The sequence below is a fragment of the Adiantum capillus-veneris genome, chromosome 27 (assembly GCF_014529385.1).
Source record: "Adiantum capillus-veneris isolate H3 chromosome 27, ASM1452938v2, whole genome shotgun sequence".
Classification (NCBI taxonomy): Eukaryota; Viridiplantae; Streptophyta; class Polypodiopsida; order Polypodiales; family Pteridaceae; genus Adiantum; species Adiantum capillus-veneris.
In genome coordinates, this window is record NC_140957.1 from 8,468,867 (window position 1) to 8,482,335 (window position 13,469).

Here is a 13,469-nt window from a genome sequence, read left to right on the forward strand (position 1 = left end):
AGGGCATCATTCCTAGCACCACACTGTACATAGAGTGGAAAGAAGGCACTCCATAGCTCTTAACTTGTGACAATTGCAAAATGAGGCCTCTCCCATCTAAAAATTCAGCGCCGTTTTTTTGCATGAGGCAAGTACACTAGAAAGTGCCACTTGACACATTTACAAGCATTTGCCCATTTCCGGATTGCCACCTAAAAATCTCCCGACTAATTGCCCAGTTGACTTCACAGCAAAGTTGTAAAGTGTTCCCCTGGTCAGACCGAAGGTAATGACACGAACACATTTCACAGCCCAAAATAGTAGTTTCCTAATTTTTAGGAGATGCTTCCGTTGGGCTCCCACTGGTCATCTAACCATCTATCCTCATTGGGACCGCATCCAAAAGTGCAATGTGGCCCAACTGTCAGATACTTTCTGTTGGTGATCCCACCTTGACTTTATGCTTTTATTGAGTTCACTTCCTAGTATCCACCAACTTGCTAAGTGCGACAGGGGGGACCTTCATGATCTTGCACTGAGCCTAGACATCCTCTTACTATACGAATTCCAGTGCCAACCAACTTCCCGTCTGCGAGTGAAACTACCGTTCACATTGGCCATACAATGTCCGACCATTTGCAACTTCAAAAAGAGGGTCTCAAAAATAAAACAAAATCATTGGGAAGAATCCAACAATTAAGGTTAGCAGTTGTCGCATCCTCGTGACATAGTTAACAGCTGCCACGTCCTTATGACAGGACGCGCCATGCAAAGAGCCTGATGGAAATAAAGATAATCATCCTTAATAGAGTAGGGAAAGAGTTCGGTACCAATTTGTAGTTGTTGCCAGATTTCACCAAAATCGAAGTCATCAAGATACATCTCGGGTAGAGATTCCAACTCTTGATGATGTATACTTGTTATGGCATTTACTTTGGGTCGTCGAGAGAGCACATCTACCACCACATTCTTACTTCCCAAAGTGTGTAAGATTTGGAAGTGAAAGATGGAGAGAAAATTGGCCCACCACATCTGTTCCTCAGACAACTTGCCTTGAGAGAGAAAATATCCAAGGCTCTGATGGTATGTCTTGATCGTAAAATCTGCTCCCAAAAGATAGTGTTTCCAAACTGAGAGAGTGTGGATAACTACCATGAGTTCTTTCTCATAGATGGAAGCATGAAGTTCTGCATCTCGAAGTTGTCTACTTTCATAAGCTATTTCATGGCCTTCTTGGTTTAAAACTGAGCCAATGCAATCACCTGAAGCATCACAGTGCACTTCAAATGGTTTCCAAAGATCAGACACGACGAGGATGGGTCCATGGGTGAGTAGGTACTTAAGCTTCTTTCTGCTTAACCCCCCATACAAAAGATATTTTTTTCTTTGTGAAATCATGGAGAGGTGCAGCTACATGGGCAAAATGGCGAATAAAACGTATGTAGTAGGAGCACAGGCCGAGGAAACTTCGAACGTCATGAACCAAAGCAAGCTGTGGCCAATCTGAAATAGCTTGAACCTTTGCTAGGTCCATGCGTACTTGATTATGGGAGATAATGTGTCCCAGATAATGAATCTCTATAAAAAAAAAATCACTCTTCTTAGCATTAACTTGAAGTTTATGCTATTGGAATTCTTGAAACACGGTCTATAGGTGTCGTTTATGTTCTTCCTCTGTGTGAGAGAAGACTAGAATGTCATTATAGAAGATTCCTGTGAACTGTCGATGAAGACAAAAAATTCGGTCCATCATTCGATTGAAAGTTGTTGGAGCGTTAGTAAGGCCGAAAGGCATTAGTAGAAACTCGTACAATCATAAGTTGTTTGGAATGCAGTTTTATGTATGTCTTCAAGAGTAATACGAACCTGGTGGTAGCCGCACTTGCGGTCTATGCGGATGAAAATTTGTGCCCCTTGTAGTTTGTCTAAGATATCATCGATTTGGGGAATCGGAAATCTATTCTTAATCGTAATCTTGTTGAGAGAACGATAGTCAATGCACATTTGAAAAGTGCCCTTTTTCTTCTGAACAAGCAAGACCGGTGAACAGTAAGGAGAAGTGCTAGGTCGAAGAAGACTCTTCTCAAGAAGTTCATTTACTTGTTTAAGGATTTCTTCTTGTTGTAGGAAACTAACTCGGTGTGGCTGATTTGGGGGTGAACTGCCCGGGATTAGATCAATACGATGATCTTCCGGTCTTTCAGGGGGTAATTTGTCTGAAAGAGTGTCAGTAAAATAATCCTTATACTGATTAAGAAAAGTTGGGCGATCATTATCTAAATTCGATAAGACTTTTTCAGCACTCACCTCTCTATCTTTAACAAAAATCAAGTAAGCAGAAAGACACTTCTTTATTTCTCTTTTAACAGTGATGTGACTGACCATAGGAATAGGCCAATCACTAGCACTTACATCTACATCATATTGATGCCCTTTATAGGAAAAGGACAGTTTCTTGCTTACATATTCTGGAATAGGATGGATCTTGTAATGCCAAGGCATGCCTAGAATAACATCGCAGCCTTGTATTGGTGTAGCTAGAAAAGACTCTCGATCAGAGTACCTCCCAATCTTTAGATTCAAATGCCCTTGCATTGGAGTGGAATTCGTAGTCAACCCTTCAAAGGCTAATCCTGAAGTGATTGGAGTTCCCAATCTCTTGGGAGTAAGTCTAAGAGATTCTGAGGTATCCAATGAGATGAAGTTGTCAATGAAGTGTGGATCAAACAAGATTAATACTCTTTGCCCATTCAAGCTACCCAACCCTTTGAGTAACTGTCTTTTTTCTTTCTCCTTCCTGGTGTTGGCTTGTACATCAGGTACTGAATTCGATGCAGGAGGAGGAAAATCTTTCTTAAGCTGTGGACAATCTGGTTTCCTGTGGTCTTTCTTGCCACAATAGAAACATTTGCCCTCTTCCATGTACGCCTTCAACTAAGAGGAAGTGAGGAGTTTGCTTTTCTTTGCTCCCTCTGGCTTCTTTTCTGGGCCTTTGGACTGATCTGAAGGCCGCTTTCGTGTGGCGGTTTCTGTCTCAGTAGTGAGAGCATTCTGCTTTGCATGAAAAGTACTAAACCTTTGCTTTTGAGGAGTTCCTTTCGAATGCAAGTTTCCGGCTATAAGGGCGGAATGCATCATAATGTGAAGAGTGTTTTGGGGATAGAGCTTCATACTTTTTTTAAGTATTGGCTGGAGTCCAGCTTCAAACTTGTGCATCTTCTCTTCATAAGAAATTTTCATAAAGGGAGTGACTTTAAGGAGGACTGTCCAAAAATTGTCGACGTAGTTCATGCTTTCTTTGGGAGAGCCAATCCCATTCTTTCTTCACATCATCAACAAAGTCGGGAGGAAGGAATTGAGCATAAAACTCCTTTTTGAACTCCTCCCAATCTTTGGGTTTGCGTTTCTCTAGAATTGTGGTAACCCACCAGTTGCTAGCCGTATCTTATAGATACACACTAACATGGCGGAGTTTAGAGCGTTCTGAGAAATTACCTTCTGCAAAGGCCACCTAGAATTGTCGATAGAAGCGAGAGCCTTCGTATCGATCTTCTTTCCATTATAGCATTCAAATTTAACATCTTTACCTCTAGCTTTGAACGTCTTCTTCTTTTTCTTGTGGTGTCGGGACCGCTTCTTGGCGATGGCTTTGGAATCTTTGTCCACTGGGATTCTGTGTCCTCTCTTTTTATAATCCTTGTCTTGCTTTTCTGATTTTTGTGGTTGATCTACAACCTCGTCTAGGGGTAACTCGAGTTCCTTATCGTGTAGGAATGATATTATCCAAGTTCTTCATGAAAGAGTAATTTGGCAAGTAAGTCGACGAAGGGATTTCTTCTTCTTCTTCATGTTGCCGAGAGGTTCCTAGTACAAGGTCCCTCTGAGGCCATGTTGGGGCCCTAGTCTGAGGTATTCCCTGAGTTGGTACTGGGGGATTTTGAGATGGCTCTTCCACCATCTTTGCTTTCCCTTTTTCAAGGGTCTTAAGCACTTTTGGCACTTCTGGCTGAGCAAGAGCAGCTTGCAATTCTGCCATCTGCTACCTGAGCCGCTCAAGCTCTTCTGCTTGTCCTGCCATGACGTGTCTCCTTAAGAAAGGAAATGAGAGGACCTTGCTCTGATAACACTGTCATAGAATCAAAAGCGTGATCGTACAATTTTGGATCTTATTTATGATTTTTTATAAAAACTATGCACGATACAAAGTTGAGAAAACAATGCAAGAAAATTGACAAAGGACTGGGGACCAGAAGATGGGTTGGTCCTCCCCCTTGAAGGAGATTTCTTATTATTTCTGAACAATTACAAGCGCATAAATCCAAAATAGCATACGCTGCTCATGTCCCAGACACTACTCTGATGCATAAGAGCATATAAATTCATAAGCCTATCGGTTGAAATTTTCATACTTGTAGCCGTGACTAATTCTACTCGCGTAGGGAGTACCCACACGAGTTCTTCTTGGCTGAATTCTGCTTCTGGACGCAGTTGGAATGCTGAAATTTGTGCGGACAGCCAGTACTATGCTTGTTTGAGTGCGACTATTCCCCGTAGGGACGCACTTAAGCTCCGTAGGCTGCCCTTCATTGTTCTCGTGCGCTTCGTGGCCTCCTACGAGCTCTTCATGGACTCGAAGCAGCTAATCGTTGGGGGGGGGGGGGGGGGAGAGAGAGAGAGAGAGAGAGAGAGAGAGAGAGAGAGAGAGAGAGAGAGAGAGAGAGAGAGAGAGAGAGAGAGAGAGAGAGAGAGAGAGGACTTTGCGCGGGTGGAAACTGTTGCAGAGAGCCCCCAATTGCTAGTGCTACTTGCTTTTATGCCCCTCGTGTGAGTTCTCGGGCAATCTGGCGCTTCGTGTGTGTGTGTGTGTGTGTGTGTGTGTGTGTGTGTGTGTGTGTGTGTGTGTGTGTGTGTGTGTGTGTGTGTGTGTGTGTGTGTGTGTGTGTGTGTGTGTGTGTGAGAGAGAGAGAGAGAGAGAGTTCGCAAATAGGAAAACACTGGCTGCTCGAGTTTTCTCACGTTGGCTGAGTTTTTTTAATAAAGTTTATTATATTTGGCCGCGTTCATAATGTCTGGCCACTGAGTTTACAAGGTCTTTAACCTTTTGACTTAAAAACACACGTAAAAACCCAACGTTTTGACTAAACTTGAGCGTAATTAGCTCAGTCATTTTCATGCCTCCCCCGACTCAACTTGTCTACTCTCGCCAGGACGTGTTTACTCTGTGTCTGACCGGCCACTTTCGTGGGCGGCCACGGTGAAAATATTTAATTATGACTTTTTAAAGCCCTTTAGGGACACCATCTTATTCATGCGCTTATTCAGATTGGTTCTGCACTATGTCCGGCTGCTCTACTTATCATACTATCTGGACCGGGATAAATTCCCAAATGGCACATTGCACCGGGAAATTTACTCTACATAATTAATTGGTACCAATAAATTTATAAATTCATATATTAATCCTGTGTGTGCAAAAATCATTTTCATTTAACTGTAGTCATAGCTAAAAATATTACATCCTTTGTCTTTTTGTTCTTGTCTTTGAGAAAATCATATCGGTTGGCTTTGTAAAAGTCGTTTCTTCTTTGCATAAAACATGTGGTCGTCGGAGTCCGAATTGTCAGAGGATGGCTCCTCTGTAGAACTATCAGAAACTGCTCAGAATAGATCTTCTTTGCCTTTTTCTTGTTCTTTCCAAAACTTTGTTTCTTGCTTCGCTTCTTGTCCTCTCTGTCCTCCTCGCTCGAGTTGGAAGAGGAAGAGCTAGATGAATTTTCCAAAGAAGAGGAAGAAGAACTAGGTAGTCTTTTGAAATGCACATGCTTCTTCTGCTTTTGTGCAATCGCATAAGAAGATTGATGACCCAAGTAACCGGGGTAGTCGGCCCTCTTGTTGTGCTTCTTCAATTGCTTCTTTGTGGTTTCTTCGATGGGTTCTTCGTGTTCAGAAGCTGATTGATTCGGGTCTCGACAACATCATGAAGTTCTTCTTCAATGAACATCCTCGGAGTAGGAGGTTTCTTGATTGCCGGTTTGATTTGTGTCTCAATGGCTTTCTGCCACTGGGTATGTTTGCTGGGTCAAAAATTATGCATATTGGGGATCCTTCGCAAACTGAAGCATCTACTTTGTGCACTTGTCAACCCGCTGTCGATGTTGCATCTCCATGAGGTCATATTGCGAGGGCCAGGGTGACCCGTACTCATTCTCCACTAAATCGCTTGAATTTTCGGTACCGTCTCCCGCATCAGGGGTGGCAGATGGAGTCGTCTAGTTTTCTTCGGAATCCATAAGTGCCGCGAGAAGAAGGATCGAATTTTCGAGTAGAAGAGAAATCAGTCATGCTTTGATACCATTGTCTAGGTTCTATCGCGACATGAGAGATTCGTTTAAAACACTTCACAATTCAAGAGTCGACATGGCCCGGCGTAGTTCTGTGCCAAGAGAGATTGGCCCTAAAGACTTTCGGTATTTCTTTGTCCTCAACTCTTAGACTCTGCGTCCAAATGCTCTGAGAAGTGAGGCCCTTGGGCTCCGTATAAACTTACAAGGGATGCTAAAAGCAGAGTCCCAAGAGCCATAAACTCAAAAGCAAAGTCTTCCAAAAGCATCTTGGTTCAAAAAGTGCAGGAAAAGCAGCCAGCACAATTTTCGTACGGCTGTCAGTGCAAAAAGCAGAATTCCGTACGTTCTACCACATTAGCCTGTCAGTACGATTTCCGAGATCCGTACAGCCTACCTGCCACGTCACTGTACGTACAACCTATCGCAACGTCAGCAGTCTGTCCGAGCAGAACTGCCACATCATCAATTTGTGACACTCGATCATCTCCTTTGTCTTGTACCTTTGATCAAGGTTGCCCGGGATACATTTTTCCTTCCTTGACCTATACCTTTGACTGAGATAATTAGTTAGCAATTATCCTTGCTCTTTTATGGACTTTTTCCCTTTTGGTCCCAAACCTTGACCGGTTGCAACGTCCATTAGCACTTAACCAATTTCACTTGTTCTCTTTTTATTTTGCCTAGAGTTAAGCTACTAATTTACAATCAATTTCACTTGTTCTCTTTTTATTTTCCCTAAAGTTAAGCTACTAATTTACATTTGCTCTTTTATGGACTTTTCTTCTTTTGGTCCCAAGCCTTGACTGATTGATCCATTAGCACTTAATCAATTTCACTTGTTCTCTCTTTATTTTCCCTAGACTTAAGTGGCCAATTTCAGTTGGAAATACTTTTAGAAGGTTAGAAATTGATATTCATGACAAATCGTCTTTGCTCGCGTGCTTGGTGCTTTCATGGCAAGAAGTATTGAAGTTTGCTCATCGGAAGCCACTCTCTCGTAGAGAGGCAACAAATTCTCTACAATCTGAGGTGCTTCCCACCTCTAGAACTATTACTTGGCTTGGCAAAGGGCACCTTTGCTAAGCAACCGTATGGCAAGGCTTGGTATTTTTATCTCTTGTTGCAATGCTGCCAACTTCTCTCTTTCCGTAGAGTGCAACAACCCTCATGGATATGAAGGTATTTGGGAGCTATTTGTTGGTTGCCTTTCCTCTTTTCATCTGCTCCCTGCCTTACTCGTTCGTCAACCTTGGCAAGATTGGAAAGTCATAGGCAAAAAGCCCATTACCGTGAGTTCTACAAATTATTTCTATTACTCTCTTATTGGACGAAAGCATTGGTTGGATGACAAGGCCAACAAGGCTTGGCGGATCAAGAAATCTGTTGGTTGGTGGAGAGATTTATTGTTTTGAGCTGGCATATTCAACTTCCTTATAAGGGAAAGGTGTTTCTTTGGAGGGCTATGGTAAGAGGGCTTGAATTGGGAGCAAGTTTGCACCATTGTTAGATTTCCAATGTGTTTCTTTTGCACCACTTTCAAAGAAGACAATAGACGCACTTCATTGCTTGCCCTCTTGCCAAGAAATATGGGCCTTTGTTTCATCCATCTAGTTTCATGTTTTGATGAATTTATTTTGTGGGAGAGAGAGAGAGAGAGAGAGAGAGTGGCACAACCCTTGGTGATATGATTTTGCAAACTAAGAGAGTATAAGGCTGGAACTCATGTCAGAACGGGGGCGATCCCTTCCTCCCTATATAGTGGGTTCATCAAACATGCTAAATCCAACTTGCCCATCAAAAAAGCCTACAAATGGTTGGCCAAACAAAAACTGTAAAATCCCCTTACATGCCTAGAATGTGGAAAAGCCTCACAAGGCCAGGCACAGCCACAAAGAAGCTCTCACCTGCAAGATCTAGACCGGAAAATTTTGGAGATGACCTCCAAAACTCTATTAGAGGCCATGTATGATTGGATAATATCAAACTCATCACCTTCTTAGGAGAGCAAGTACAAGGGTATAGACCATCAACTCAATGCAAGTTAGAACCACCATGTCTCCATCAATGTACCCCAATATAGTCTGCATTGTCCATCTCTGAATATCAAGTCGATACCAAGGCACGAAAGAATGTCATTGTAGACGGGTACAAACCGATCTGTCAAGGCTGCAAGCAACCTCTGGGTGAAAGGGATCTCCAAACTCCTCTCCAAGGGCAGGGCAGGTACACTGGCTGAAATCGATCCAAAATCAGCCCCGGCCCCCCTCGTTAATAGGTGACACGGGCTTCATTCAAGGGATCAACGGCGAGCAGAGGATCCACCGTCGATTCATTTCCAGCAAGCGCAAAAAGGAATGGTTCCCGCCTGCCATCGAGGCTTGACCCCGCAACCTACCCCTTCACACTCCCACACTCAATCCATCTCGCCCAGCGTGTTACGTTGAGGGTAATGCGAGTCCTACGCTATATAATTCTTGCCCCCCCCCCCCCCCCCCCCCTGCTGCGTTGATCCGACGACCCAAAGCTCTCCGCCCAGCCAAAAATACGCCCCCGCCGTAGATCCCGTCACTTAGAAACGAGGCTCGGCTCCCCCCTCGTCCCACAAGATCTCCAACGGGCTGGCCGTCACACTCCAATCAACTTATGATTCTCAAAACGCAACCCAAAATGTCGTCCAACTTCACGCTGAAAATCAACTACCCTCCTTGGTTCAGGTTTTTCCTGTTGGACGCACCAGTGAGCGGATTCGCTGGTAAGCTGGATGTTTTCTGGCATGGGGTTGCCCTGCGGTCATCATTTTTACGCAGAAGGCTTTCAGCTCAGACAGTCCATCGAGTCTCTTTAGTGGAAGTATTTGCCAAAACAATGCTGACAATGTCGAGCAGGTATTTTTGTGCTACCTTCCTCAAAAGATTGTTCTGCTGCTAGATTCAATTTTTGGACCCTTCGAGTTCTGGTTTCAAAGTTCTAGCCTGTGAGAATGAGAAAGATGCTTGCACGGATGGTTAAAGTTCAAACTTCTAGCATTTCCACAGCTTTGCTGCTTAGTTGCTTCATAGTGCTGTGAACAAGATTTGAGTTACTTTTGTATGGATTGTCGTTTCTTGTTTTTGACTGTAGTTTCTATGTTGTTTCAAAAACACGTTGGTGAGCTGTAGTTAACAGTGTGAGGTAAAGGTGAGGTCGAAAACATGGCTCTGCTCCACGATGAGGAGGCTTTGCTGCAGAGAGGTGAATCCTGTACCCAAGGTGTATCAAAAGATCCTGCTCGCTCCAGATTTCCTCGTTGTATAGTGTGGACCCCACTGCCCATAGTGTCATAGCTAGCTCCATTTGTTGGTCATGTGGGTGTTTGCCGTGAAGATGTTATAATTCTTGATTTTGCGGGCTCGTATCTTGTGACTGTTGATAATCTTGCATTTGGTCCAACAGCAAGATATGCTCGGCTTGATGGGCAACAGGTAACTTATCTTCGTGAAACATCAGATTCTAGTTATGCAACTGTGTAAAGTTGTCCACTCAATTATTGCTGTTTTGACTGTTAGTGCTGCCTTCCTCCTCATCTTTATGCGCACACATGTGAAGCCAGATTCAAGCATGCAGAACTTGGCACAGCAACCTCTTGGGATGATGGACTTCGGAGTTGTATGCAGACCTTCCAGCACAAATGTTTCAATTTGTTTGTATGTAATTGTCACTCCTTTGTAGCCAGTTTCTTGAACAGAGTTGCCTATCAGAGGTGTCGATTGGAACATGATAGACATTGTTTTTTTGGTCTGTAGCTCGGTCCTTGGCTCCCTTTGCGGCTGTGATGTGCCTTGGTTTACTAGTGGCTGGCTGGCCTTTCTTTGCTGGTTGGGCTGTCTTTGACTTGCTCGTTGCTTGGTTTCTCTTTGGTACCTATGTAAAAAGACAACTTATTGAGTGCTGATGGCTTGTGTAACTCAAATTCCTGCATGCCTTAAAAACATGTATCACAAGTGGCATAGAGTGCCTCGACTCTACTTAGCTACAAGATTCTGTATTTTAGTGTGAGAGCATGATTCATGGAAGATAAAACATACACAGTTAAACGTGACTCTATTTGTTGGCAGATGTCCAAGCACATTTTTTATTCATTGAAGCACATTTTCTTATCATTTAAACTGTATGGGGGTTCTCTTTTCTTGCGCCGCAGCGCAATGCGTCTTGCTCGTCACTACAGTTCATGTTCCTCTCCTCAGTTAGATCCTAGTCCTCTCGGTACATGTCATGGACGTTGCTAGATATTATGATATTTTTCCAAGTGTGTGGGCATATGCACATATGCTAGAAGTGAATGCCAAAGTTGAGGAACAACTGCAAGGATTTAAAATAAGCAAAGAGTAGGAAGGATTTGGGGTACAGAGAATACTAGGAGTCACCAATTTTCTATCATTTTGTTTGCAAACAGTTATGTGGTTGCACCTACATTATCTCTATTTATTGACAACCCATGTAATTTCAAATATGTAGCCTCCATTTTTTGAGTGTAGATGATTCTACAGCTTGGTGATATTTCTTGTATTTTTGTGTCGCTCACAAAGCTCAAAACTAAGTGTAGGGTTTATAAATAATAGGCTTGACCAGTCAAATGCAAATCCTCGTTTTTTAAGCTCATTATGACAAATGGCTCTTTTGGCTTCATTTTGAGGGTTCCAAAGCTAGAGAGCAAGTCAAATCGAGCTTGTAAGGAGATCCATAGTTGTCATATCCTCTCAAAGAATCTATCTACGTGTATTCTTCTCCTCGTAGATGTTCATTCATGCATAATGATTGAGGTTTCAAATAGAATCAATGGTTTAGTCTATTTTGCTTTGCGCATTTGCATTTGAAGTTGCGGATCAAGCTTGCTTGCTAATATAAGTGCTTAGTCCTTGTGTTGATTCCTTGAATCACCAACTATTTTTCATCTTAAGCATTAAAGTAGGTAGCACGCATGGGCTGTTTATTCTTGCACACATTGACTTCTTGGCGCACGCATGGAGTAGCTATATCACCCTAGGTTGCATTGAGTGAGTTCATCAAGCATTTAAGCCATTGAGCATTGCATGAGTATGAAAAGAGGAACTTTTAGCTTCCAAGTAAGTAGGTTTGGTACAGTTTGGGATGCATACTTTGCATCTCTTTAGACCACTGATTTAGTGGTGTGTGTATATAACCTTCGCATTCTAGGTTAGGGTTAGCTTTTTTGTTTGTCGGATTTACAGATTATTAGTGTGAATGCTATGCTACCATTGTCACACAACTTTCTTTTGGTATTGTTGTCGGCAATGAGTGAAGATTAAAGCTTAGAAGTGGCATGCATTGCATGTTCTTTGGACTAACAATTCATTTGTTAGAGTAGATTAGAATAGGTAGTTAAAATTTTTTCCATTGAATTGGAGGAGGCTCCAAAATTCTCAAGTGTCTTGCAGTTGAGATTTTTTTTTTGTCAATTATGTTCAAAGTTAATTGAGAGGAGCAATAGGTTAAGGATAGAACAAGGATTAGGTTGAGATGGGAATATAGGTAATTGTATAGAAAATTTCTTTTCAACTTTTCTACTTAGTGTAGAAGAAGTGTAATTTTCTTGTTTTTTGCGCTTTCAAATATTAATACAAGTCGTTATTGTCTATATAAGCACTAGGGCTTGTCCTAAAGGGGACAAAATATCATGACATTAGGACTAAAACTTTCATTCTCTTGCTTAATTAATTTATGAGCCCTTCGGATTTTTTTATGCACAAGGTGCACTTTTGGGATCTATAGTGGGTCAGAGAGTCTAAAGAACCTTGGGGACACATAGATCAACTTACAACTGCCTTTGGGTTTTTGTGGTGCAAAACAATTGAGCTGATTTCGGCCTCAACTTTAAGTTAGCTAGTGGAAATTTTCATTGAGACCTTTTTCAAAAAAGGACACTTAGATGTTCTATTTTCTCAATCTTTAAATAAAATGCTAGATGATGTTTAGAAAATATTTCATAAAATTTGTTTACAAGCTTACAATATGTTATCAAAGTATCTAAAATATACATAATCTTTCACTTTTGAGCATAAACTCATATGAAACTATAATACTCGTGCAAAATAGCAGTTTAGTTGCACAGCTAACTTATGAGCCCAAAGCCACATTTATGAGCCATTATTGTAAAGTTTGCTATTATTTTGATCACCTTGAACATATATAGGTTCAAATTTATGTAGTTTGCTAATTTCCAAGTCCATGTGTGTAGTTATGAGATGAGCGGATAGGGGCTAAGTGCTTCCAAGTTGCATCAACATGACTCTAACCACCTGAGATCATTTATTTTTTATCACAAATCTTTGACTGAGATATAAAGGCCAATCTTTGTAAAAATTCTAAAGTTTTGGATAAAAGAACATGTTGTCTTTGAGCACTATGTACTCTCCCTCTTTCTTCTAATGCTTGTATCTCTCTAGTGGATTGTTTGTTTGGAGTGTCGGTTGCTTCTATGCATCCAAGGATGAATGAAAGATCTATATAAAAACATAGATTTCTATGAGTCACTTTAACAAATTCAAATAAGTCCCAAGTGTTTCCTTTCCAATAAACTAAGAGTTAACTTTCCAAGCCATCACTAAAAGCGTTTTAACCTTGGAAGAAATAAAGAGGATAAGCATTGCTAAGAAAACTTTCTCAATTGTCAAACCACAATTACCGAAGGCATCAGCTAAGTGATAGCCCACCAATGAGCTTCTAGTCATTACGCATCCATATTCGAATGTATTGAAGCTAAGAACATATTTGGAAGAGGGATTCCAATTTAGTATAAGAAATGTAAATGATTCCCAAGCGAATAAGAGGAAGAAGAAGAAGAAGAGGATTTTAACGTGGTAGCATCCCATCCATAACCTTCCCAGTCAAGCAAAAGCAATGATTGAATTAGAGGCCAAAGCACCCTGGCATTTTAAAGGTCTTGCCAAAATCAAAGCAAGCAAGATAACCACTTCTAAAATAGTACATGCATGCTCATCAAAGAGTTTGCCAACCACAACCATTCAAGTTAAGTGCACTCCTTCTATTTACAAGCTTCCCAAGTAAAGGTGATAAGACTTGACAAGCCAAGATCATGTAACATCATAGTAAGTGAACTCCATCCAACATAGACATATCTCAACAATA

At 41.7% G+C, this 13,469-nt stretch overlaps 2 protein-coding genes across 2 annotated transcripts; one reads left to right on the forward strand and one right to left on the reverse strand.

Moving 5' to 3' along the window:
* Window positions 1–1,773: 1,773 nt before the first annotated feature.
* On the reverse strand, window positions 1,774–2,901 carry LOC147421470 (uncharacterized). The gene has a single exon (XM_086502938.1). The coding sequence runs from the start codon at window positions 2,899–2,901 to the stop codon at window positions 1,774–1,776; it is 1,128 nt and encodes a 375-aa protein (XP_086359064.1).
* A 4,513-nt stretch (window positions 2,902–7,414) lies between these two features.
* LOC147421471 (uncharacterized) lies at window positions 7,415–10,401 on the forward strand. Its single transcript, XM_086502705.1, has 5 exons — window positions 7,415–7,612; window positions 9,131–9,208; window positions 9,756–9,784; window positions 9,869–10,006; window positions 10,106–10,401. Exons 1-5 carry the CDS (start codon window positions 7,415–7,417, stop codon window positions 10,191–10,193), a joined length of 531 nt encoding a protein of 176 aa, XP_086358831.1. The 3' UTR covers window positions 10,194–10,401.
* The last annotated feature ends 3,068 nt before the right edge of the window (window positions 10,402–13,469 follow it).